Genomic DNA, 26,005 nt, shown 5'->3' with positions numbered 1-26,005 from the left:
CCCGTCTCCGTCTCCCTCGGGCCTGGCTGCTCTCCTGGGGTCCTGAGCGGGAGGTGGGGGCGGCGTGCTGGGGCGGCCCCCCTGCTTGCGGGCACACAGTCCTGGGGGCTCAACCCCCCACCCCCACGGCTCCCACCTGCTCAGCCCACAAGACAATGGCCAGTCCCGCCGCCGACGGTTGGTTAAGACGTTTAATGTCCGGGTCACACGTTAAGGGCAGGCCGGGCGGGCGGGCGGGCGGGCGGGGCGGGTGCGAGGGGAGCCCCGGGCGGGAGGGACGGGCTGGCCGCCCGGCGGATTCCAGGGGGAGGGAGGGAGGGAGTGACAGTGAGGCTTCCCCTGTGGGGGGCCCCCCCCCAGCTGCTGCTGGCCCTCGGTGCTGGCAGGGGATCCGGGCTGTCACCTGGACTCAGGAACGCCGAGCACTACAACTACGCAGCCGGGAGCTGGGGCGGCCAGCGGCTCGGAGGCGGACGCCGGGCCAGCCGCCGGCCGGCCCGCCCGTCACTCCCGGTAGAAGGCGTCGATGACGTCCTTGTACTTCTCTAGGACGGCCGGCCGCTTCAGCTTCATCGTGGGGCCTGGGCGGGGCGGGGAGGCGCGGGTGAGGGGCCGGAGCGGCCAGGAGCCCTCTCCCTCCTGCACGTCCAGGCCCCCGGCCCCTGGCCTCTGACCTGCAGGACTGACCCCCGTGCACTTGAATGAATGACTCAAGGGACCGACTGGAGTCTGCAGGGCCTCCTGGCTCGCCGGCCAGTGTCGGGGGAGCCACCGAGAGGCCTCTGGGGGTCCCACACCCCGAGGGGGTGTGTACGTCAAGGTGACCAGACGCCCCGCTTTCTTTCCAAAAATCGGGACTTTTAAAACGCCGAGGGGCCGAAACCGGTGCGGCTCAGTGGATAGAGCGTCGGTCTGCGGACTGAAAGGTCCCGGGTTCGATTCTGGTCAAGGGCATGGACCTTGGTTGCGGGCACATCCCCGGTAGGGGGTGTGCAAGAGGCAGCTGATCGATGTTTCTCTCTCATCGACGTTCCTAGCTCTCTATCCCTCTCCCTTCCTCTCTGTAAAAAATTAATAAAATACATTTAAAATAAAGCGCTGAGGGACGCAGGACACATTGTTAAAGATCGGGATATCACCGAAGCCGGGGTGGCTCAGTGGATAGAGCGTCGGCCTGCGGACTGAGGGGTCCCGGGTTCGATTCTGGTCAAGGGCATGGACCTTGGTTGCGGGCACATCCCCAGTGGGGGGCGTGCAGGAGGCAGCTGGTGGATGTTTCTAACTCTCCATCCTCTCCCTTCCTCTTGGTAAAAAAAATCGATAAAATACATTAAAATTTTTTCTAAAAAATCAAAAAATAAAAATCGGGCTATCTGGTGGCCCTGCCTGCTGACCCTTCGGGAACCCCGGGGGGACCCCGGGGCCTGCGCCCCGAGGGGCAGAGTCCTAGGTGACACGAGGGGGGGACGGGGCGCCTGCCCGGGGGCCGCCCCCCACCGGGCGTGGCTGAGGGCGCCGCCCGAGCAGGGCACATGGCCGGGAGCTGGACGGGCCCTCTGTGCCCGCTCACACGGGCGCTGTCACTGGAGCCGCCAGCCCGAGCCCTTCACGGAGGCTGCGAGCGGGTCACCTGTCTGGCCGGCCGCACTCGGCGCCGGGCCAGACGACGGCAGACAGACGCCCGGGCCGCGCTCCAGCCCGAGGTCCGAGGGCATCTCGGGAGGCGGCCCTGCCAGCTCCACGCCCTGAGGCGCCCCGGATGCCACCCCTCCCGCCCCCAGGCCAGGCCGCGGGCCCTTCCGGTTCTGAGGGCCCAGTCCCGAGGGAATGCACCCCAGGGTGACCAGAAACCCCGCTTTTGGCGGGACAGTCCCGATGGTTAACAATCTGTCCCGCGTCCCGCGGCGTTTTAAAAGAAGTCCTGATTTTTAGCCAAAACCGGTGTGGCTCAGTGGATAGAGCGTCGGCCTGCGGACCGAAAGGTCCGGGTTCGATTCCGGTCAAGGGCATGTGCCTTGGTTGCAGGCACATCCCCAGTGAGGGGCGTGCAAGAGGCAGCTGATCGATGTTTTTAACTCTCTATTCCTCTCCCTTCCTCTCTATATTTTTTTAATATATTTTATTGATTTTTTAGAGAGGAAGGGAGAGGGATAGAGAGTTAGAAACATCGATCAGCTGCCTCTTGCACGCCCCCCACTGGGGCTGTGCCCGCAACCAGGACACATGCCCCTGATCGGAATCGAACCCGGGACCTTTCAGTCCGCAGGCCGACGCTCTATCCACTGAGCCACACCGGTCCCGGCCAATAAAATATATTTTTTTAAAAAAGTGCCCCCGTTCACCCCAGGGCCAGGCCCGGAGCAGGGTCCTCCACCCGGGACCCCCGCTTCCCGCCAGCCCCCCCCTCATCCTCCCATCCCCCCGCCCCCCGCCCCCGCCCCCGGGACAGGGGCCGCCCGCGCGGCCGCCTACCCAGCTCGCCGCCCGCGATGGAGAAGTCCCGCTCCAGGATCGCCCACTTCTGCACGTGGTAGGGCCGGGCGGCCGCGCGCCCGTTCACCCGCCGGATGCCCTCCTCGATGGCGCGGTACACGGCCTCGTCCCGGCCGCCCACGATGTCCGACACGCGGGCGGCGCGGCTGCCCACGCGCTGGCAGAAGGCCGCCGCCTGCTCCGTCAGCGCGTCCGTGGGCTCGCAGGTGTCCGGGTCCAGCGTGCACTGCGGGCGGGGACCGGCGTGAGGCGCTGCTGGGCCGGGGCGCGGCCGCCCCCCACCCCCCGCCCCCCCAAACTGCTGGAAGGAGCAGAGGTCCGAGCTCAGAGCCCGGAGACCTCAGCGCGAGGTCATGAGCCAGCCGAAGCCGGTGTGGCTCAGTGGATAGCGCGCCGGCCTGCGGACGGAAGGGCCCCGGGTTCGATTCCCGTCAAGGGCATGGGCCTTGGTTGCGGGCACATCCCCGGTGGGGGGTTGCAGGAAGGAGGCAGCTGGTCGATGTTTCTCTCTTACGTACGTTTCTAACTCTCTATCCCTCTCCCTTCCTCTCTGTAAAAAAATCAATAAAATATATATTTTCAAAAAGGTACAAGAGACCTCCTTCTGTAATTAAAAACTAAGAGCCAGTGAATTAAAACATGTGTAGTAGCCAATGTTTCAGTGTTTCATGCTATTTAAAAATCCTTAGATGTTGCCGAAACCGGTGTGGCTCAGTGGATAGAGCGTCGGCCTGCGGACCGAAAGGTCCCGGGTTCGATTCCGGTCAAGGGCATGGACCTTGGTGGCGGGCACATCCCTGGTTGAAGGGGTGCAGGAGGCAGCCGATGGATGTTTCTCTCTCATGGACGTTTCTAGCTCTCTATCCCTCTCCCTTCCTCTCTGTGGAAAATCAATAATATATATATATATATATATATTTTTTTTTTTTTAATTGTGAGCCAGCCGGAGCTGCACCTGCTGAGCGGTGGCAGACCTGTGGCCGGGACTGGGGGGCTGTCCCAAGAGCGTTCTGCCCCCTGCACCCCCTCCCCCGGGCGAGGGGGACGGCTGCCCGGTCCCAGCCCAGCATGCACTGCGGAAGTGCACCCACCTTCAGGGTCAGCAGCATGGACAGGAACTTCCTCTGGTCCCCGATAAGCATGGCGCTGCTGATGAGCGGCAGCTCCATCTTCACCGCCTCCTCGATGGGCACCGGGGCCACGTTCTCCCCGCCCGCCGTGATGATCAGTTCTGGGGTGCGGGGGGAGGGGGGGGCGAGGCCGGGCCCGTGAGCCCCTCTGAGCCTCCTCCCTCTCCCCGTCCCCCCGCCCCGCCTCTCTGAGCGCCACCTTCACCCCCGCAGGCACGGTGCCACCTCCCGACAGGCCCAGCCGGGAGCGCAGCCTTCCCGTTTCACAGACGGGGAAACCGAGGCACGGCGAGGTCCAGGGTCTTGGTCTTGGTCAGGGCCACACGGGCAGAGCAGCATTCAGCCCGGCGCCGTGCAGAGCCGAGGCCCGGGCCCGGGCGTGCCCACACGGCGCTCCGGGACGCCCCTCTCTCCTCCCCGCTGCCCACCGCCGCCTGCTCGGCCGGGACCCGCCCCTCGGCCTCCAGCAGCCTCTCCCGGTCACCGATGCTTCTCTGCGCTTTCTCTCCGGGCGTCTGCCCCTCGGCAGGCCCCCTCTCTCGATGGCCACGGGGCCTGCCGCTCTGCCTGCCCTAAATAACGACCCTGGCTGAAACCGGTGTGGCTCAGTGGATAGAGCGTTGGCCTGCAGACAGAAAGGTCCCGGGTTCGATTCCGGTCAAGGGCATGTGCCTTGGTTGCGGGCACATCCCCAGTAGGGGGTGGGCAGGAGGCAGCTGATGGCTGATTCTCTCTCATCGATGTTTCTCTCTCTCCTTCTCCCTTCCTGTCTGTGAAAAACCAATAAAGTATATTTAAAATAATAATAATAACGGCCCTGGCGATGCTGTCCGCCCGCCCCTGAGCCACCCCGTCCAGCGGAGGCGAGTTGGTCCCACTCTGACCCCGGGTCTCGGACAAACAGGAAACACGAACGTGTGTGTGTTCAGAGGTCCAGGGACACCTCGCTCCTCGAGGGGGTCCGAGGCCAGCTCCACCGTCTATCAGCGGGGCGTCCCCAGCCGGCCCTACCCTCTCGGGCTTCCTCATCAGCAATAAGTGCTGCCCAGCCCAAACCGGTGTGGCTCAGTGGTTAGAGCGTCGGCCTGCGGACTGAAAGGTCCCGGGTTCGATTCCGGTCAGGGGCATGGACCTTGGTTGCGGGCACATCCCCAGTAGGGGGTGTGCAGGAGGCAGCTGGTCGATGTTCCTCTCTTATTGGTGTTTCTAGCTCTCTATCCCTCTCCCTTCCTCTCTGTAAAAAATCAATAAGATATATATTTTTAGCCGGGACCGGTTTGGCTCAGTGGACAGAGCGTCGGCTTGGGGACTGAAGGGTCCCGGGTTCGATTCCGGTCAAGGGCATGTGCCTTGGTTGCGGGCACATCCCCAGTAAGGGGTGTTCAAGAGGCGGCTGATCGATGATTCTCTCTCATTGAGTTTCTAACTGTCTATCTTTCTCCCTTCCTCTCTGTCCACATGTGTCAAATGCAAGGCCCGCGGGCCAAATCCATCCCGCCAGGCCTTGCAATGTGGCCCGCACCGCGCTGTCATCACTGCACTCCGCTGCGTTTCCATCACAATGACAGTTTATGACTGTTCAGTAAACCATTCGGCCCGCGATTTAGGCTGGATTTTAGATTTTGGCCCCTTCTCTGATTGAGTTCGACACCCCTACTACACAATCAATAAAATATATATATAAAATATATATATATATATATATATATATATATATATAAATATATATATATATAAAATAAATAAAAAAATTAAAGATAAATAGATGCTGCCGGTCGGGGCGGCGCCTGCGGACGCCCTCGGCGGGTGTCGATGGGGAGCCCCCCCCGGACCCCACCTTTGAGGCGCCCGGTGATGTAGAGGAAGCCGTCGGCGTCCAGCCGGCCGAGGTCCCCGCTGTGCAGCCAGCCGTCGGCGTCGATGGCCTCACGCGTCTTGTCCTCCATGTTCAGGTACCCCATGAAGACCGTGCGGCCCCACATGCAGATCTCGCCCGTGCCCTCCGCGTCCTGGTTCACCAGCTTCGCCCGGCAGCCGGGCACCACCTTGCCGGAGCTGCGGGAGGGGCCCGGTCAGAGGGCGCCCGCTCCTCCGAGCCCGGGGGCCAGCCCCCGAGGGCCCTGGGGCCCCCCGCCTCTCAGTCTGCACCGGGGCCAGGAGGCGCTCTGCCGGGGGCCTGGCGCTGAGAAGCAGGGCCAAGGAAAGGGCTCCGGTGAATGAATGCATGTGAATGTCCCGCCGGAGCCGGTGTGGCTCAGTGGATAGAGCGTCGGTCTGCAGACTGTAAGGTCCCGGGTTCGATTCCGGTCAGGGACATGTACGTTGGTTGCGGGCACATCCCTGATAGGAGGTGTGCAAGAGGCAGCTGGTCGATGTCTCTCTCTCATCGACATTTCTATCTCTCTCCCTTCCTCTCTGTAAAAAATCAATAAAATATATATTTAAAAAAAAAGAAAAAGAAAAGAAAAAGGAAAAGAAGGTGAATGTCCAGGACGGGACGGCTCAGGCTCTGGGCAGCCGAGCCAGGAGGGGAGGCCATGAAGCCCCGGATTGACCTTCACACGCTTCTCAGTGCCGACTGCCCTCTCTGCCCTCGGGCCCCGGCCCCGCCCCAGCTCCCGCCCGCTGGCGCCTGTGCCCTCCACAGTGTGGGAGCCTAACGCTGGGTGGGGACGTCTCCCGGAGCCCGGTCTCCACCGCAGACCGGGGACACGGCAGACCAGCCCCCTGGATGCGGGCCTGGCAGGGGCTTGGCTCAGAGCCCCAGGCGGTGGGGGCCCAGGGGTGTGGGCAGGGGTGTGAGTGGGGGAGTGAGTGGGGGTGTGAGCAGGGGTGTGAGCTGGGTTTGAGCGGGTGTGAGCGGGGGTGTGAGTGGGGGTGTGAGCGGGGGTGTGAGCTGGGTGTGAGTGGCGGTGTGAGCGGGGTGGATGTAGGGTGTGAGCAGGGTGTGAGCAGGGTGTGAGCTGGGTTTGAGCGGGTGTGAGCGGAGGTGTGAGCAGGGATGTGAGCGGGGGTGTGAGCGGGGGTGTGAGTGGGGGTGTGAGTGGAAGTGTGAGTGGGGTGGGTGTAGGGTGTAAGCAGGGGTGTGAGCAGGGTGGGTGTAGGGTGTGATTAGGGGTATGAGCGGGGGTGTGAGCTGGGTTTGAGTGGGTGTGAGCGGGGGTGTGAGCGGAGGTGTGAGCGGGGGTGTGAGCGGGGGTGTGAGCGGGGGTGTGAGCGGGGTGTGAGCCGGGTGTGAGCGGGGTGTGAGCGGGTGTGAGTGGGGTGGATGTAGGGTGTGAGCGGGTGTGAGCGGGTGTGAGCGGGGTGTGAGCGGGGTGGGTGTACCTGTAGAGCCGGAAGTTGCAGGGACTGGACATGAAGTGGGGGCCCGAGGTCTCGCTGAGGCCGTAGCCCGAGTACAGGCGGATGTCCAGGCCCAGGAAGAAGCGCTGGGTCTCGGCGGCCATGGGGGCCGCTCCGTAGAAGCTCTTCTGACACCTGCCCAGGCCCAGCGCCTGCCGGACCTTGGCCAGCACCAGGCGGTCCGCCAGCCTGGCCGTCAAGGGCTTCAGGTCCCTGGGGGAGGGGACGGGGCACAGAGTCACAACACACACGCACACTCTCACTAAAGTGATTTTCTCTCTCCCTCCCTCACCTAGCTCTGAAACCCATAAAGTTTTTAAAATCAATAAAAACAATGTTGCCGAAACCGGTTTGGCTCAGTGGATAGAGCATCAGCCTATGGACTGAAGGGTCCCAGGTTCGATTCCGGTCAAGGGCATGGACCTTGGTTGCGAGCACATCCCTGGTGGGTGATGTGCAGGAGGCAGCTGGTCGCTGTTTCTCTCTCATCGATGTTTCTAGCTCTCTATCTCTCTTCCTTCCTCTCTGTGAAAAATCAATAAAATACATATTTAAAAAATAAATAAAAAATAAAAGTCACAAAATGAACCTTGAAGAGAAAGGGTGGGTGTTTGTTGGGCCACACTGGCCCGGCCTGTTCTCTCCTGACTGCTTGGCAGCGAGACCGAATCCATCACTGGACCGTTTACACACTGGCCCTGGCCGTGAACATGTGTGCACACATAGGTGCAAACACGTCTGGAGCCGGGACACCGCCGGAGCTGGGTACAGGTGCCCAGGCCACCAGGACAGACGTGTGGGAAAGCCCATAACTGCGCCAACATGCATGTCCGCTTCACGTGCAGGTGCAGACACGTGCACACGTCTCATGAGATGGACACTGGCCATGGACGTATTTCTAACCAGGTCCTGATCTGCGCAGCACCGTGTGGGGGTTAAAAGGCAGCTGCGAGGTCATGGGGAGGCCGGGAGGCTGGGAAAGCGCAACCCTGGGGCCCCTGCTCCCAGGAGGGAGCTGGTCCCGCCACCCCTTTGGGGCCTGTGAGAGGGCGGGGCCTCCCGTGGGGCCTGTGAGAGGGCGGGGCCTCCCGTGGGGCCTGTGAGAGGGCGGGGCCTCCCGTGGGGCCTGTGAGAGGGCGGGGCCTGTGAGAGGGCGGGGCCTCCCGTGGGGCCTGTGAGAGGGTGGGGCCTGTGAGAGGGTGGGGCCTGTGAGAGGGCGGGGCCTCCCGTGGGGCCTGTGAGAGGGCGGGGCCTGTGAGAGGGCAGGGCCTGTGAGAGGGTGGGGCCTTGAAAGGGCGGGGCCTTGAGAGGGCGGGGCCTGTGAGAGGGCGGGGCCTGTGAGAGGGCGGGGCCTCCCATGGGGCCCGTGAGAGGGCGGGGCCCTGAGAGGGCGGGGCCCTGAGAGGGCGGGTCCTGTGAGAGGGCGGGGCCTCCCGTGGGGCCTGTGAGAGGGCGGGTCCTGTGAGAAGGTGGGGCCTGTGAGAGGGCGGGGCCCGTGAGAGGGCGGGGCCTGTGAGAGGGCGGGGCCTCCCATGGGGCCTGTGAGAGGGCGGGGCCTGTGAGTGGGCGGGGCCTGTGAGTGGGCGGGGCCTCCCTGGGGGTCTGCGGAGAGAACTGTCCGCTGCACAGGCTCCCAGCGCAGACAGGAGGGGGAGGCAGGGACGGGGAGGGGGAGGGGAGCTCCCACGGGCTGTGACCCGCCCCCGCACCTGCTGGGGCAGGTGAGGTTGTGCTCCAGCATCACCGCCATGGCCCACAGGAGCATCTTGCGCCGGATGAAGCCGGACTGCGCCACCACCTCCTGGATGCGCTCCATGATCTTCTCCCACACGCGGGGCACCCCCATGTGCGACGTGGGCTCCACCTCCCGCATCGTGTCCACCAGGCTGCCCTGCTCGCCGGAGGGAGGCCGCGGTCAGACAGGGCGGGCGGGCACCCAGCGCGGGCACCCAGCCCGGGCGCTCTGCTCCCCGCGGACAGGGCCCGCGGCTGCCCTTCCCTCCACCTCAGCCTGGTGCTGCCCAGAGGTCCCTCCTGGTCTGTGCAGAGGCTGCATCCGCGCCCTAGACCGTGGCTGGATCAGGGGTCGACCTGTGATCCCACCTGGGCCAGTGAGAGCCCGCCGGCAGCCACCCGGGGCTAGGGAAGTCCCGGCGTCATAGACAGGCCCAGAGCCCTGGCCGGTGTGGCCCAGTGGATAGAGCCTCCGCCTGCAGACTGTAGAGTCCTGGGTTCGATTCCTGCCAAGGGCATGGACCTTGGTTGCGGGCACATCCCCAGTGGGGAGCGTGCAGGAGGCAGCTGATGGATGTTTCTCTCTCATTGATGTTTCTAACTCTCTCTCCCTCTCCCTTCCTCTTTGTAAAAAATCAATAAAATATACCTTAAAAAAAAAAAAGAAAAGGAAAGATTTAAAAAAAAAAAAAAAAAGATTGTTTTTAAAAAGCGTGGCTCAGCCCTGGCTGGTGTGGCTCAGTGGATAGAGCGTCGGCCTTCGGACTCAAGGGTCCCGGGTTCGATTCCGGTCAAGGGCATGGACCTTGGTTGCGGGCACATCCCCAGCAGGAGGCAGCGGATGGATGTTTCTCTCTCATTGATGTTTCTAATTGTCCATCCCTCTCTGTAAAAAAATCAATAAAATATATATATTTTTAAAGAAAAAGACGGGCCCAGAGAACAGGTAGCAGACGAGGCAGGTGTGTGTGTGTGAAGGGGGGCAGGCGGGACCCCCATGAGCCCTCTGAGGGCACTCCTCGGCCGTGGCCACAGAACTACGGACTTCCCTGCCCGGAAGGTCCTCCGTGTCCCTCCTCCGCTGACCGCAGGGAGAGGGCCCTGACAGACGCGGGACGGACAGACACAGGACGGGGAGCGGTGCGGCCCGGGGACCCTGCGCGGGCGGAGGGCGCACTGACCTTGAGGGCGTCGGGCTGCGCGAAGCAGACCTGGGCCCCCCACTGGATGCCCGTCCACAGGTCGTAGATCTGGGCGGCGATGTGGCTGAGCGGCAGGTAGCTGACCACCACCTCCTGCTGGGCCTCGGCGGGCTGGATGCCGCCAGCCTGGCTGCCGTACCGGGCCGTCCAGGTGATCTGGGGGCAGGGGGGGGGGCGCAGGTCGACACGCCGGTCTGGGGGTGCCCCGGGCCTGGGCTCTTCCTTTGGGGGACCCCGGGCTTCTCTGCAGGAACTCCCATGGGTAAGGTGACCGGATTTTTAAATATATACATTTTTATTGATTTTTTTACAGAGAGGAAGGGAGAGAGAGAGAGAGCTAGAAACGTCGATGACAGAGAAAGAGAGAAACATCGACCGGCTGCCTCCTGCACACCCCCCACTGGGGATGTGCCCGCAACTAAGGTCCATGCCCTTGACCGGAATCGAACCCGGGACCTTTCAGCCTGCAGACCGACGCTCTATCCACTGAGCCACACCGGTTTCGACATGGTGATCAGATTTTAACGTGGGTAAAGCGGGACACCGTCGATGGAAGGGGGGGGGAGGTGGGGTGGGTTTTTGATTAAAAATTTGGTCTAGCCGAAACCGGTGTGGCTCAGTGGGTAGAGCGTCGGCCTGCGGACTGAAAGGTCCCGGGTTCGATTCCGGCCAAGGGCACATACCTTGGTTGCGGGCACATCCCCAGTGGGGGGTGTGCAGGAGGCAGCTGATCGATGACTCTCATCGATGTTTCTAACTCTCTACTGTCTATCTCTCTCCCTTCCTCTCTGTAAAAAATCAATAAAATATATTAAAAAAAAAAAAAGAGCATGCTATGCTTAAAGAAAAAGAACGAAATCGGGGCGTCTGGTCACCTGACCCATGGACATCCCCCCCTTGCCGGGGTGAGCGTGGATCACAGAGGGGTCCCTCCCAGCCCCCCCCGGGGCACGGCCTACGTTATCCTGACTCAGCATGACGCCCTTGGGGTTCCCCGTGGTCCCCGACGTGTAGACCAGCGCGCAGCACTGCGTGGGCTGCTGGGTGCTGAGGACGGCGTCCAGGTCCTCCTCCGGCACCTGGCGCCCCAGCTCCAGGAGCTCCTCCATCTGTCAGGGGGGCGGGGCCGTGAGCTGGCACCCGACGCCCCCTCCTGCCCCCGCCCCCGCCCCCCGCCCGGCACCAGGCCCGGCCCGCACCGTGTACACGTTGGCCAGCTTCCCCGCGGGAGGCTCCCCGTAGACCACCACGGCCTTCAGGTGGGGCAGGTCCTGCCAGATCTGCGGGACAGAGACACGGAGTGCCACGGAGTGCCACGGGGTGACATGGGGTGACACTGAGTGCCATGGAATGACACGGAGTGCCACGGAATGACATGGAGTGACACGAAATGACACGGAGTGACACGAAATGACACGGAGTGACATGGGGTGACACTGAGTGACACGGAATGACACAGTGTCACGGAGTGCCACGGAGTGCCACGAAATGACACGGAGTGACACAAAATGACACGGAGTGACATAGGGTGACACTGAGTGACACGGAATGACACGGAGTGCCACGGAGTGACACAAAATGACACGGAGTGACACGGAACGACACGGAGTGCCACGGAATGACACGGAGTGCCATGGAGTGCCACGAAATGACACGGAGTGACACAGAGTGACACAAAATGACATGGAGTGACACGGAATGACACAAAATGACATGGAATGACATGGGGTGACACTGAGTGACACAGAGTGCCACGAAATGACAAGGAGTGACGCAGAGTGACACGGAATGACACGTAGTGCCACTGAGTGCCACGGGGTGACACGGAGTGACACGGAGTGATGCGGAATGACACGGAGTGACACAGTGACACGGGGTGACACGGGGTGACACGGGGTGACACGGAGTGACACGGAGTGATGCGGAATGACACGGAGTGACACAGTGACACGGGGTGACACAGGGTGACACGGAGGACGGGGGGGGGGGCCTCCCAGGAGGAGCCCGGCGCTGGGGGCCCGTCGGCCGGGCAGAGTCTCGGTGGGGGAGGTCACTGGGCTCCCCGGTCAGCCTCGGACCCAGGGGGACGGGGCCTCGCAGTGGGCGGGGGGCGGACAGGGGCGGGGGGCACTATCGGGGGGACCGTGTGCCCGCACAGCGAGGCGGAGGGGAACAGCTCAGCTGCCTCACAAAACGGAGCCGGGGAAGGCGGGTGGGCAGGGGGCGGCAGGGATGTGGGTGGCAACATGTCCCCCCATCCACTCCGACAAAGTTAGCGGGACGCACACTCCGGCCCACGGCGCCTCTCTCTCCCCCTTCCTCTCTGTGAAAAATCAATAAAATGTATTAAAAAAAATAAAAAATAAAAAAAGGAAAGTGCCTGTGGTTTGGACCTTTACAAGGACTGCCTACACCTGGATCAGTGCAGTCGTGCGTGTGGACTCCCCCTGCGTGTGGTGCTCCCGCGGCTGTCCTGGCCAGTTTTTCAACAAACCCTTGCCTGCTTTTTTTAATCAATCATCAGCCTCCGCTGGTCTTATTGTGAACCCAGGGTTTGACCCCACAACAAAAGGGACTCTGCAAGGGGGGTGGGAAGTTCCCTGCAGGCTAGAGGTCCCTGAGGACCCCCGTCTCCAGCCCCATGGCTCCCCCTTCCCTGTCCCCCCCCCCCCCAAACCTTCAAGATCTTCTCCAGCTGCTTCTGGGCGTCCACCACGATGATGTTGGCGCGGCAGTCCCGGGCGATGTAGCAGCAGGCCTCAGGCGAGCTGGTGGTGTAGATGCCGGTGACGATGCCCCTGCAGGAACCGAGCCTGTGACCCTCCACCCGGCCCAGCCCAGCCCCTGCCCAGCCCCAGCCCAGCCCCAGCCCAGCCCCAGCCCCAGCCCAGCCCCAGCCCCAGCCCCAGCCCCAGCCCAGCCCCAGCCCAGCCCCATCCCCAGCCCCAGCCCCAGCCCAGCCCCATCCCCAGCCCCAGCCTCAGCCCCAGCCCCAGCCCCAGCCCCAGCCCAGCCCCAGCCCAGCCCCATCCCCAGCCCCAGCCCCAGCCCCAGCCCCAGCCCCAGCCCCAGCCCAGCCCAGCCCCAGCCCAGCCCCAGCCCCAGCCCAGCCCCAGCCCCAGCCCCAGCCCCAGCCTCATCCCCAGCCCCAGCCTCATCCCAGCCCCAGCCTCATCCCAGCCCCAGCCCCAGCCCCAGCCTCATCCCAGCCCCAGCCCCAGCCCAGCCCCAGCCCCGCCCCAGCCCCAGCCCCAGCCCCAGCCCCAGCCCAGCCCCAGCCCAGCCCCAGCCCAGCCCCAGCCCAGCCCCAGCCCCAGCCCCAGCCCCCAGCCCCAGCCCCAGCCCCAGCCCCAGCCCAGCCCCAGCCCCAGCCCCAGCCCCAGCCCAGCCCCAGCCCAGCCCCAGCCCAGCCCCAGCCCCAGCCCAGCCCCAGCCCCAGCCCCAGCCCCAGCCCAGCCCCAGCCCAGCCCCAGCCCCAGCCCCAGCCCCAGCCCAGCCCCAGCCCCAGCCCCAGCCCCAGCCCAGCCCCAGCCCAGCCCCAGCCCAGCCCCAGCCCCAGCCCAGCCCCAGCCCCAGCCCCAGCCCCCAGCCCCAGCCCCAGCACCAGCCCAGCCCCAGCCCAGCCCCAGCCCCAGCCCAGCCCCAGCCCCAGCCCCAGCCCAGCCCCAGCCCCAGCCCAGCCCCAGTCCCAGCCCCAGTCCAGCCCCAGCCCAGCCCCAGCCCAGCCCCAGCCCAGCCCCAGCCCCAGCCCCAGCCCCAGCCCAGCCCCAGCCCCAGTCCCAGCCCCAGCCCAGCCCCAGCCCCAGCCCCACGGGCTCCAGGGCCAGACAGGCAGGGCTCCCACAGGCACCCTCACAGCTGCCCAGGCCGAGGGGCCCCGGGGAGACGTGGGGTGTGTGGGAGGGGTGGGGCCTCTCCCCTCCCCGCCCGCCGCTCACCCTGCGAACACCGTGCCCACCGCCGAGAAGAACCACTCGGGGGAGTTGAAGCCGAGGATGGCCACACTGTGCGCGCGCTCCAGGCCCAGCTGCAGGCGGACGGACAGACAGAGCCGGTCAGACGGCGGGAAGGGCCTCTCTGAGACCTCAGAGCCCAGACTACCTGCGGACGGAGCAGTTCTGCCCCCCACCCCCCAGGCCCCTGCTGCCCTCAGCCCGGCACCCGCCCCCTGGCCCTCGGCTGGAGTGTCCCTATGAGGTGCCTGGGCTGGGAGGGCGCGGTGCACGGGCCACCCGGGGTGGGCCCGGCTGGCAGCCATGGGGGGAGGCCGGGGGGAGGCCGGGGGGAGGCCGGGGGCCGTCGGGGGGAGGCCGGGGGAGGCCGGGGGAGGCCGGGGGGAGGCCGGGGGCTGTCGGGGGGAGGAGGCCGGGGGGAGGCCGGGGGGGGCCGTCGGGGGGAGGCTGGGGGGGGGCCGTCGGGGGGAGGGGGAGAATGGTGGAGGGGAGGGCCGGGGGAGGTCGGGGGGGTGGCCAGGGGGAGGCAGGGGGGCCGCGGCGGGGGGGCGGGGGGAGGACGCGGGGGGCCGTCGGGGGGAGGCCGGGTGGAGGCCGGGAGGCCGGGGGAGGCCGGGGGCCGTCGGGGGGAGGCTGGGGGAGCAGGGGGGCCGTCGGGGGGGAGGCGGGGGGCCTTCGGGGGGTGCCGGGGGGAGGCCGGGGGGCGGCGGGGGGGGGGTCGGTGGTGAGGGAGGGGGGGGCATCGGGGGGAGGCTGGGGGGGGCCGGGGAGGCCGGGGGGCCGTCGGGGGGAGGCTGGGGGGAGGGGCTGGGGGGGAGGCTGGGGGGAGGCTGGGGGGAGGCCGGGGGGAGGCCGGGGGGAGGCCGGGGGGAGGCCGGGGGGCCGTCGGGGGGAGGCCGGGGGGAGGCGGGGGGAGGGGAGGTGGGGGGGGCGGGAGAGGCCGGGGGGAGGCGGGTCGGGGGGTGGCCGGGGGGGGGGCGGCGGGGGCGGGGGGAGGCCGGGGGGAGGGGTGGGGGCGCGGCGGGGGGGGCGGGGGGGGGGGCGGGGGGCCGTCGGGGGGAGGCTGGGGGAGCGGGGCCGGGGAGGCGGGCGGGGTGGGGGGGTGGGCGGGGGGGCGGGGGGGGGGGCCGGTGGGGTGGGGGGGGCGGGGGGGCGGGGCGGGGGGGGGGGTGGGGGCGAGGCTGGGGGGCGGTCGGGGGAGGCTGGGGGGGGGTGGGGGAGGCTGGGGGGAGGGGGCGGGGGGCCGGGGGGGCCGGGGCGGGGGTCGGGGGAGCGGGGGGGGTCGGGGGAAGGGGAGGTTGGGGGGGGGGCGGGGGGTGGGGAAGGGGGGTTGGGGGTCGGGGCGGGGGGGTCGGGGAAGGGGGTTGGGGGCGGGGGGCGGGGGGTCGGGGAAGGGGGTTAGGGTCGGGGGGCGGGGGGTCGGGGAAGGGGGGCTGGGGGGCGGGTGCGGGGGGGTCCGGTCCCCGGGCCTCACCTTCAGGAAGCCCTTGGCGGCGCGCCGGGCCTGCAGGTAGTACTGGGCGTAGGTGAGGCGCTCCCAGCGGCCGCGGCGCTTGTAGCCCAGCGCGGGCAGCTGGCCGTAGCGGGCCAGGGCGCGGCGGAACATCTGGTGCACCGTGGCCGCGCGCTGCTGCTGCTCCTGCGGCCGGCCGGGCTCCAGGCGCAGGCGGACGCGCCCGTCGGCCCGCGTGGTCCACAGCGCCGCCTCTGCGGGGAGAGCACAGCTGGGCCCCGGCCCCGCCGCCCCGACGCCGCCGGGCCTGGCCCTGGGGCTGCAGGCTGGGGGGCTGCCTGGGGAGGAGGCTGGGGCCTCGGGGGGCGGCTGGAGGGAGGCGGCCTGGACCCGCCCACCAGCTACGGAGGCTTTTCTCAGCAGGAGTCTGTCGCGTTCTCGCCGGCCGTCTGTCTTTCTGTGTGCATGTGTGCGGAAAATAGATCTTACTGAGTTTTTACAGAGAGGAAGGGAGAGGGAGAGAGAGCTAGAAATACCGATGAGAGAGAGACATCGACCAGCTGCCTCCTGCACGCCCCCCACCGGGGATGTGCCCGCAACCAAGGTCCACGCCCTTGACCGGAATCGAACCCGGGGCCCTTCAGTCCGCAGGCCGGCGCGCTATCCACTGAGCCACACCGGTTCCCGCTCACTGGCCATCTTTTTTAAAAACCACCACGCGGCACCGCCCTGTGAGCCAGAGGAGCCAGAGCGGGTGAGAGGGACGGGCTGTGCGAGGGGCTGGCCCTCCTGTGCCCGCCCCTGCAGGCCGCCACACGTTCAGGGCGTGCGTGCGTGCGTGCGTCCGTCCGTCCGTCCGACAGAAACACACGCGCGCGGGGGGCGACGGGTTCCATTCTGAGGCCCTTGCTCTCTTCTCATCCGAAGGGGGGGAGGGCCCCGGCCGGTGTGGCTCAGTGGATAGAGCGTCGGCCTGCGGACGGAGGGGTCCCGGGTTCGATTCCGGTCAGGGGCACATGACTGGGTTGCGGGCTCGATTCCCAGTAGGGAGACGAGCAGGAGGCAGCCGATCCAGGATTCTCTCTCATCGTGGATGTTTCTCTCTCCCTCTCCTTCTCCCTTCCTCTCTGACATCAATAAAGAAATACATAAAAAAATAAAAAAAAAGCCTGCGTGTTGGCCTTGCGTGGTGTGCGTCTCCCTCGCGATGGGGGGTGTGGGCAGGGCGCCACGGCCTGCCCTCTCCATTCACCCACTTCCCCCGACACTCAGAGCCAGCCCCAGCCACCCCTGGGCTCCCAGGAGGGCAGGTCCTCACAGCTGGCTTCACGGGTCACAAGAGGCCATTTACACGGAGCAGCCAGATGATGATGATCTTTGGACGCACAATCACCTGGCCACTCCGTGTCTGTCCTATAGAATAAAAGGCTCATATGCACATGGTCCCCTCGACCGGGAGTCCGGCCAGCAGGCAGACCGGCCCACCGCCCACGTCCCCTCCCCCTGGCCAGGCTGGCCGGACCGCACCCATGCACGAATGCATGCACCGGGCCTCTACTGTGTATACACACACTGAGCGGCCAGACGATGGTGGGTCCAGAGAGCACCCCAATCTGGCCACTCCGTGTATATATATATAAATATTAGAGCATTAGAGGCCAGGTGCATGCATTCGTGCATGGGTGGGGTCCGGCCAGCCTGGCCAGGGGGAGGGGACAGGGGCGGTGGGCCGGCCTGCCTGCCGGTCGAACTCCCGGTCGAGGGGACCATGAGCACATGAGCCTTTTATTCTGTAGGACACACACGGAGCGGCCGGATGATTCTGTGCTCAGAGATCGTCGCCATCTGGCCGCTCCGTGTACATCTGACAGGCGTTCCGGACGGAGCTCCGTGTCATTCCTTCCGTCCTGAAGGCAGAGCCCGTGGCTCCCGGGTCCTGAGAGGTCAGGGGTCGGGGCAGAGGTCAGGAGCCTGCGGGGAAGGACACGCGAGCCTCACCCAGGAGGGCTGGACGGACGGCAGGACCGCGGGTCCGGGGACTAGGCCGTGGACTCCCCCTTGGTCCTCCCAGGCTGCCTGACGCCCGTCCTGCCCGCCCGGAGGCCCCACTGCCCTGAGCTCTGGCAGGCGACCACTCCGCCGCCCAGGCTCCCGTGGGCGTGGGAGCCACGAGGGCAGCGAGGTGGGGCTTTCCCACGAGGCCCTGTGTGCGCTCTCTCCCTCCCCCTCTCCTGCTGCTGCCAGGCCTGCCTCATCAGTCGCCCATTGTGCCAGCGGCATGGCATGCAGCTGGGCCCTGGGCCCTGGGGGAAAGGTGGCCGGGCAGCGAGAAGACCCTCGTGGCCGGAGGGCGGGGGGGAGCGGGCTGGTCGCTGAGCCCTATGGGAAAGGCCTGGCCCCTCAGGATGGGGACACACGTCTCACAGAGGGGACCATGTGCCTATTAGCCTTTTATTCTTTTTTTTAAAATATATATTTTTATTGATTTTTCACAGAGAGGAAGGGAGAGGGATAGAGAGTTAGAAACGTCGGTGAGAGAGAAACATCCATCAGCTGCCTCCTGCACACCCGCCACTGGGGCTGTGCCCGCAACCCAGGCACATGCCCTTGGCCGGAATCGAACCCGGGACTCTAGAGTCCAAAGGCCGACGCTCTAGCCACTGAGCCAAACAGGTTAGGGGCCCATTTTCTTTCTCTTTCTTTTCTTTCTTTCTTTTTTTTTTTTTTTTTTAACTGGTGGACACATCTCAAGGCGTCTCCCTTCTTTTTTATTTTATGTTTTAAAATACATTTTATTGATTTTTCACAGAGAGGAAGGGAGAGGGATAGAGAGTTAGAAACATCGATGAGAGAGAAACATCCATCAGCTGCCTCCTGCACACCCCCCCCCCACTGGGGATGTGCCCGCAACCAAGGTCCATGCCCTTGACCGGAATCGAACCCGGGACCCTTGAGTCCGAAGGCCGACGCTCTATCCACTGAGCCACACCGGTTTCAGCTCGTCTTTTATTCTCTAGGATCGACACAGAGCGGCCAGATGTGTTACGTGCTCAGAGATCATCCTCCTCCGGCCACTCGGACCGGCTCTCCCGGGAGGACGGACAGAGGACAAGGCCGGCCTGGCCGGGACAGTCTGTCTGTCTGTCTGTCTGGACCTTGACGGTGGAACGGGCTGTACCGGCCTCCCAGGCTGTGGCCTCCGGGGTCCCCCAGCTGCCGGCCTCCCAGCTGCTCCCCGGGGGGTCAGGACGCCGAGTTCTGGCCGCTGAGCAGTGACCCTGGGCGGAGCCCGCCCCCCGCCCCCCGCCCCCCGCCCCCCGCCTGGGTCCGCATCCCCAGCCGGATTCCGCCGGATGGGCCAGCGTTCAGCTTTCCGACCTCACCCAGCGATGGGCCCTCCCTCCCTCCAGCCCAGGGTTCCCCAGAGTGCGGAGCGCGTGCCCCCAGGGGTGCAGGACGAGTCTGGTGGGGATACGCACTGCCCACTGCCCCGAGCTTAGCTGCGCCTGATTCTGCGTCCTCATGAGTACGGGGGGTGCTCAGCGTTACGAAAATAATAGAAGGAGTACACATGTGTCAAACGTTTGGGGCGGGGGGGGGGGGGGGGAAGCCAGCACCGGTGTGGCTCCGTGGATAGAGCGTCGGCCTGCGGACTGAAAGGTCCCGGGTTCGATTCCGGTCAAGGGCATGTGCCTTGGTTGCGGGCACATCCCCAGTAGGGGGTGTGCAAGAGGCAGCTGATGGATGATTCTCTCTCATCGATGTTTCTGTCTCTATCCCTCTCTCTTCCTCTCTGTGAACAATCAATAAAATAGATTAAATTTTTTAAAAAAATGTTTGGGAAACACTGCTCCAGTTGATGGACAGGCGTAAACGCCCCCACCTGCGGCCAGACATACCTGAGCTCTGAGTCACCCATCAGCACCTGCCAAACACCCCAACCCCCGATTCCTAAGCCCCTAGGTTCCTAAATACCCATCAGCGTGTGCTGAGTGCCCTAAGCCCCGCCCCCATCCTTTAAAAAAAAAAAATATATATATATTATTGATTTTTTTACGGAGAGGAAGGGAGAGAGAGAGCTAGAAACATCCATGAGAGAGAGTCATTGACCAGCTGCCTCCGCACGCCCCCTACTGGGGATGTGCCCACAACCAAGGTACATACATGCCCTTGACCGGAATCGAACCCGGGACCCTTCATCCGCAGGCCGATGCTCTATCCGCTGAGCCACACTGGTTTTGGCCCATCCCCTATCCTTCAAGGTGCTTGTACCCGGGCCCTCGCTCTCTCTCCTCTCTCTCTCTCTCTCTCTCTCTCTCTCTGGAAGCAGCCGGCTGGGGTACCCTTCTCTCCAATAAAGCCTGTGTGTGCCCTGCCATCCCGGTCTCCGGCTGCCTTCGTTATTTAATCTACCACCCGGGCCCGGACCCCCGGGGGGGAGTCGAGCCGGCCCCGCCGCTGGTGAGGACGGAGCCGGCAGGGGAGGGAGGCGGGTGCCCGGCCGGAGCCTGCGGGGGGCCGAGGAGGGCGCCCACACTGTGTGCACAGCTGGACATCCTGAGGGACAGGCAGGGGAGGACCCCCGCGGAGAATCTGGACGCCTGGGCCCAGTGGCAGCTGCCTGAGACCCAGCTCCGCCTGCATCCCCGCCCCCCGACGGCGTGCCCGCCCCGCCCCCCAGGCCCGGGGACCTCGCGAGCTCTCTCCACTGCCCGCACCCCCCCCCCCAGGCGCCTGGGCTGCGGCCATGGCCTCCTGCCCTCTGCCCTGCATCCAGCGCCCGGGCCCAGCGTGTGACCGGCCAGAACTGGACGTCCTGATAGGAAAAGGTCTCTCCCAAGGGCCCACTCTCTCTGGCTTCTCGGGGGGAGGGGGAGGGGGGGCTGGGGGACAGGACGGCCCCCTGCCCATCCCGAAGGCCTTTCCCCCCTGCCCGTCCCCTCCCCGGAGCAGCCCCCAGCCCCGTGCCCTTGAAGCGCAGTTTGGCGTCTGGAAGGTGGCAGCAGGCAGAGCTGGCCGTGCGTCCCTGTCCCTCACCTCACTGGGCGGCGGGCCCGGGCCGGCTCCCAGGGGTGGGGGGGCTGGGAGACGGGAGACGGACGGGGCGGCTGGAGAGGCCGCAGACGGCCAGGGCCCCCTCCCGCCCAGTCCAGCCGGGCTCTGCTGGGCCGGGCGGCCTGGAGGGGAATGTGCCCCGGCCACCGGCACAGGCTGCCTGCGTGCGTGTGCGTGTGTGTGTGTGTGCGCGCGCGTGTGTGATAGAGAGATCCTAGCACAGGGCTGCCTGCATGCGTGTGTGTGTGCGTGTGTGTGTGCGTGTGTGTGTGAGAGAGAGATCCTAGCACAGGGCTGCCTGTGTGCGCGTGCGTGTGCATGTGCGTGTGCATGTGTGTGTGTGTGTGTGTGAGAGAGAGGGAGGGAGAGATCCTAGCACAGGGCTGCCTGTGTGCATGTGCGTGTGCATGATAGAGAGATCCTGGCACAGGGCTGCCTGCGTGCGTGTCGTTCGTGTGCGGTGTGGTGTGTGCCGTGGTGTGTGTGAGAGGCGCGATCCTAGCCACAGGGCTTGCGCTGGTGTGCGTGTGCGTGTAGCGGTGGTGCGTGTGCATGTTTGGTGTTGTGGTGTGTGTGTGGCGAGCAGAGCGGAGAGATCCTAGCACAGGGCTGCCTGTGTGTGTGTGTGTGTTTATCGGAGCGATCCTAGCACAGGGCTGCCTGTGTGTGTGTGTGTGTGTGTGCGCGCGCGCGCGTGTGTGCATGTGTGTGTATGTGTGTATGCACGTGTGTGTGTGTCAGATCCTAGCACAGGCCTGCCTGTGTGTGTGTGTGTGTGTGTGAGAGAGAGAGAATGGAGATCCTAGCACAGGCCTGCCTGTGTGTGTTGGTTGTGGTGTAGGTGTGACTGTGTAGGTGGAGAGAGGCGCGCAGAGATGAGAAGAGAGGGATCCCCTAGCACAGGCCTGCCGTGTGTGTGTGTGTGTGTGTGTGTGTGTGTGAGAGAGAGAGAGAGAGAGAGATCCTAGCACAGGCCTGCCTGTGTGTGTGTGTGTGTGTGTGTGAGTGTTGTTGTCGTTGTGGTGTGTGGTGTGAGTTGTGTGTGGTGTGTTGTGTGTGAGCGAGAGAGAGAGAGAGATCCTAGCACCGGCCTGCCTGTGTGTATGTAGTCGTGTGTGTGTGTGGAGAGGAGAGAGAGAGAGGAGAGAGAGAGTCCTAGCACAGGGCTGCCTGTGTGTGTGTGTGTGTGTGTGTGTATGTGTGTATGCACGTGTGTGTGTGTCAGATCCTAGCACAGGCCTGCCTGTGTGTGTGTGTGTGTATGTGTGTGTGAGAGAGAGAGAGAGAAAGAGAGAGATCCTAGCACAGGCCTGCCTGTGTGTGTGTGTGTGTGTGTGTTGTGTGTGTGAGTGTGTGTGTGATCCCAGACGCTCTGGGGCTCGATCTCGGGGGCTGCTCTGGGGAGAGGGACCACCTGGGGCCAGACTCAGGACCCTTAAACTGGGGAGGCCCTCAAAGTCCCGGGGGCCTGCGTGCTGAGGGCGAGGCTCCCCGAGGCCCCGACCCAGAGCCTGCCATTGTCAGGCAGGGCCTGGGGGTCCCCCAGAGGCAGGGAGGCCACGAGGAGCCCCCTTGGGGAGCTGCCCGCGCTGAGAAACCCCAGGCCCCTGAGCTCGGGCCCCCATCCGGGGAGACCGATACAGAGCACCCCCACCCCCACCCCCTCACCCACCACCCTCCACTGCTGCAGGGCGGCCGGGGGGCTCCGGGCCCCCCCACGCTTCTCGGGGGCCCAGGGGGCGCTGAGCTCCCCCACTGGGGCCCCCTTCCTGCCGCCACGGGCGCGCCAGGCCTCCCGTGTGCCAGGCCCCGTGCCCCGGCACCCAGTGCCGGGAGGAGCCAGCAGCCCGCAGGCGGGCCTGCCAGAGGGGACGGCCAGTCCGGAGGTGCCCGGGCCTGGGAGGGGACGAGGGAGGCCTCCTCCCGCCTAACAACCCCCCCCCCCCAAACCAGCCGGTCCTCCTGGGCCCAGCGCCTTCCTGAGCTCTGGGGGGGGGTGGGTGGGCGTGACAGGTGCACCCACCTCGGAAGCTACCCCTCAGCCTGTCTGCTGGCTGAGGGGGGGAGGGGGCGTGGTCTCATGCCCCCCCCCCCCGTGCCCAGGCTCCTCATGACAACGGGGAGGGGCCTGTGCCCGCCCCCTCCCTCCGGCCGCCGGGCCCTGGCAGAGCACAGGGTCCCGCTGTCCTGTCCCCGCCAGGCTGGCCCTTGGAGCCCCGAGGGCAGAGGTTTGGGATGCGGCCCCATCCTCCTGCTCCGCGGGGAGACCCTCCCAGCTGGCCACCGCCCCCACCCCCCCTTAAGCCCAGCCTTGTCTAAACACGAGGCCCTGACAGGTGCACACAGATCGCAGGGCGTGCTACATGGCTCACGGCCAGTGTCCACGCTGCCTGCCACGCAGCGCCCACCCCAGGGAGCGGGGGCGGCTGAGGGATGCTGGGAAATTCACAGCGGGAGACCTGGCACCAGGGGGCGCTCTCGTCCCCGACCCCCAGGTGGCAGGCGGGCGACCGGGGCGACCTGTGGGGGGGGGGGCGGGGGGGGAGCAGAGGCAGTGACCCCGGGCCTCCCAGCTCCCCTTCCCTAAGCTCCCACCGTGGCTACAAAGCCATCGTGCAGCCGAAGCCAGTGTGGCTCAGTGGATAGAGCGTCGGCCTGCAGACCGAAGGGTCCCGGGTTCGATTCCGGTCAAGGGCATGGACCTTGGTTGCGGGCACATCCCCAGCGGGGGGCGTGCAGGAGGCAGCTGGCCGATGTTTCTCTCTCATCGGTGTTTCTAGCTCTCTATCCCTCTCCCTTCCTCTCTGTAAAATTACTCAATAAAATATATTGGAAAAAGAAAGTCATCATGCACCAGTAAAAGCCAATAAAGATGCGATGATCCGACGAGAAGGCCAGGGAGGGAGCAGGTGACTCAGCAGCTGGAGCCAGCCCTGCCCGCGGCCTGGCCCTCGCCCCAGTGCCCCCTGGCAGTGCCAGGGCGCTGCCTCTTGGGCCTCAGCCCTCCCTGGGGCTCCCTGTCCTCACACCCCGAGCACCGCCCTGGGGCTCTGCATCCGGCTGCCTCGCCCGCCCTGGCGCCCGGCTCACCTGCGGGGTTCGAGCTCGGGGTCGAGTTCGGCTGAGCATCGTTCGCCTTCTCCGGGGACGCGAGATCGAGCGTGTGGCTGAGGGACTCTTTGGAGACCGTGTGCCCGTCAGTCAGGGAGCTGGCGGGGAGGGAGGGGGCAGTGGTGAGCGCCGGCAGGCGGGCATCCAGCCGGCCGGTCCTGCCCCAGCCTCCTGGGGGCGTCGGGGGACCGGACCCCACCCGCCTGGCCCCGCCCCGCTGTGCTGTGCTGTGTGACTCTGGACAAGTGCACCGCCCTCTCTGGGCTCAGTCCCCGTCCGTCCGGAAGGACACCCACGGCCTGGCCCTGCAGGATGCGGGGGGCCGGGCAGACTCCCCGCCCTTAACCGCCCCCCTCCCCTCACGTCCGGGGGGGTTCTCGGGGACCGAGCAGGCCCAGGGGGGCCGCGGGCCGGCCCTGGCTTCACCCACAGAGCAAGTGTGGGCCCTGGAGGCCTGGGGGGGCCGCCCCAGGGGTGACGGGGTCCCCCAGCCTCTGCGGGCGAGCAGGCGGGGACCTGCAGGTGCTCAGCACGGGGCAGGGCTGTCTGTGTCCGGGTGCGAGCAGCCCCCGGGAGCTGTGGGCTCCGGGGACCCCTGTCTGTCCGTCCCTCCCGTTACCTGCTTCTCGCGTGCGGCCTGGCGCCTCGCAGGGGCCACGGGTGCAAACTAAGTTTGCAGACACACCTGGGCCCGCCGGGCGGCAGTCTGCTTAAGAACCTGGGGTGAGTATTAGAGCAGAAGACACGGGAGGTTAGGAAGGGAGAGGGGAGGGAGGGAGGGAGAAGGAGCTGCGGGGGGATGGGGGGGGGAGCAGGGCCTGGCCGAGGGGCTTGGTGCTGCCCTGCTGTTGCTATGGAGACCGGTGGAGGGGATGCTGCGAGAAGGCCAGGAAGGAGGACCAGGCCTGATGCTGGGGGGCACGGGGACAGAGTTGCCAAAGAGCCGGGCACGGGGCTCAGCCAGCCAGGCGCCCGAGGGGACATGCACAGCGGGCTGCGGGCCTACTGTGAGCATCCGGGGGGCTATGTCCGGGTCTGGCCGGCTGGTCGGCTGGTGGCAGGGCCACCCCAGGGCGGAAAGCCACCCACTTTTGAAGTCAGCATCCGGGCAGCCACCCTCCAATTAGCAGAGGCCCGTGGGCTGTCATTCTGTCTCCTCCCCCTTCCTGCCTCACACAAGCCTGTCTTTAACACACACACACACACACACACACACACACACACACACCCGCTGCCGCCCTCGTCAGGAGAGACAGACAGCCGAAACCGGTGTGGCTCAGTGGGTAGAGCGCGGGCCTGCGGACTGAAGGGTCCCGGGTTCGGTTCCGGTCCAGGGCATGGACCTTGGTTGTGGGCACATCCCCAGGAGGAGGTCTGCAGGAGGCAGCTGGTCGATGACTCTCTCTCATCGATGTTTCTAGCTCTCTATCCCTCTCTCTTCCTCTCTGTAAAAAAAAAGCAATGAAATATATTTAAAAAACAAAACAAAACAAAACAAACCCATGTCTTTTTTTTTTTTTCTTAAAGAAGGAAGTAGTCTGCCCAGCTTCTCAAGGACCAAGCGAACAGACAGCCGACCGAGGACCTCACCCGGACGAGAGCCTTGCTGACGGGGAGACGGCTGCTGGAGCCCCTTCTGGGGCGTCCGGCACCCCGCCCTGGGGCTCGGACACGGCCGCCGCCCCTCCCCTGCCTGCCCTCCAAGGCAGGCGGACCCCGGCCGCCGGCTGTGCACCCCGTGTGACAGGAACACCTCACTCCCCCACCGCGACGGCTCACTCCCCCAGCCTCTGCCGCGTCCGCCCCCTCCCAGGCCCCCACCCCCAGCCGTTCCCTCGAGGCCCTGCAGCAGGGTGCCCCCCGGCACCCCGGGGCCCCTGCCCGGCCGGCCGCTGCCCACACGTCAGCACAGGCGCTGCTGGTGGCATCCCCGTTCGTAAACCCTCTCGTGTCACTAATGGCCAGCTCCTCATGCCGGCCCCACGTCGGCCCCCCACTTTGCAGCTGGCCGGGAGCCGATCCCAGCGTGTCATCATTCCAAGGGTTTCATCCAAAGGTGGGTGAAGCTTGGGGGGCTCAACAAGGGCCGAGCCACCCATGTAATTCCCTGTTAGAACGGCTACGGCACTTCCCCCAAACCTGAATAGGACGGCTGTCTGCTGTCAGACAGCTCTGGGCATCTCCATCTGCACGTTACTGCCCCCTGTTGGCCAGACACCGGAACAGCTGTGGGCTCTTCCCGCATCTGACAAGGCTTCTGTAAACCCTGCCCTCCGAAGCCTCTTATCTCCACCTTGCCTTAGGACACATGGTGCTGATAAAAAGCAAGGGGTCCTGAGACCAGGAGAGAGTCTTTAGCTCCTTTAGCGGAAGCTCCTCTGACCCCCCCAATGCCTTTCAACATTCTCTTTCGTCCTTGGACTCCTTCTTGAATCTACGCACAGCCGCTTTCTCCAGATGGCCGAACCCTGTGCAAAGCTGGGACAAGAACCCCGGCAGCAGCCACCGGCTGGGATAGGAGATGGACAC

At 65.5% G+C, this 26,005-nt stretch overlaps 1 protein-coding gene across 1 annotated transcript; it reads right to left on the bottom strand.

Moving 5' to 3' along the window:
- Window positions 1-429: 429 nt before the first annotated feature.
- On the bottom strand, window positions 430-24,251 carry ACSBG1 (acyl-CoA synthetase bubblegum family member 1; the record flags this gene model as incomplete). Its single annotated transcript, XM_036439477.2, has 14 exons — window positions 430-581; window positions 2,473-2,719; window positions 3,585-3,724; window positions 5,461-5,678; window positions 6,951-7,181; window positions 8,678-8,859; window positions 9,884-10,060; window positions 10,864-11,013; window positions 11,104-11,184; window positions 12,582-12,702; window positions 13,843-13,931; window positions 15,332-15,568; window positions 23,478-23,574; window positions 24,096-24,251. Coding segments are annotated over 14 exons (2,203 nt in total), but the record flags the coding sequence as incomplete, so codon positions are not given.
- Between the last annotated feature and the right edge of the window lie 1,754 nt (window positions 24,252-26,005).

This window comes from Pipistrellus kuhlii, unplaced genomic scaffold (genome assembly GCF_014108245.1).
Source record: "Pipistrellus kuhlii isolate mPipKuh1 unplaced genomic scaffold, mPipKuh1.p scaffold_m20_p_157, whole genome shotgun sequence".
Classification (NCBI taxonomy): Eukaryota; Metazoa; Chordata; class Mammalia; order Chiroptera; family Vespertilionidae; genus Pipistrellus; species Pipistrellus kuhlii.
The sequence above is the reverse complement of the archived record's forward strand: the minus strand, read 5'-3'. Positions and strand labels throughout refer to the sequence as shown.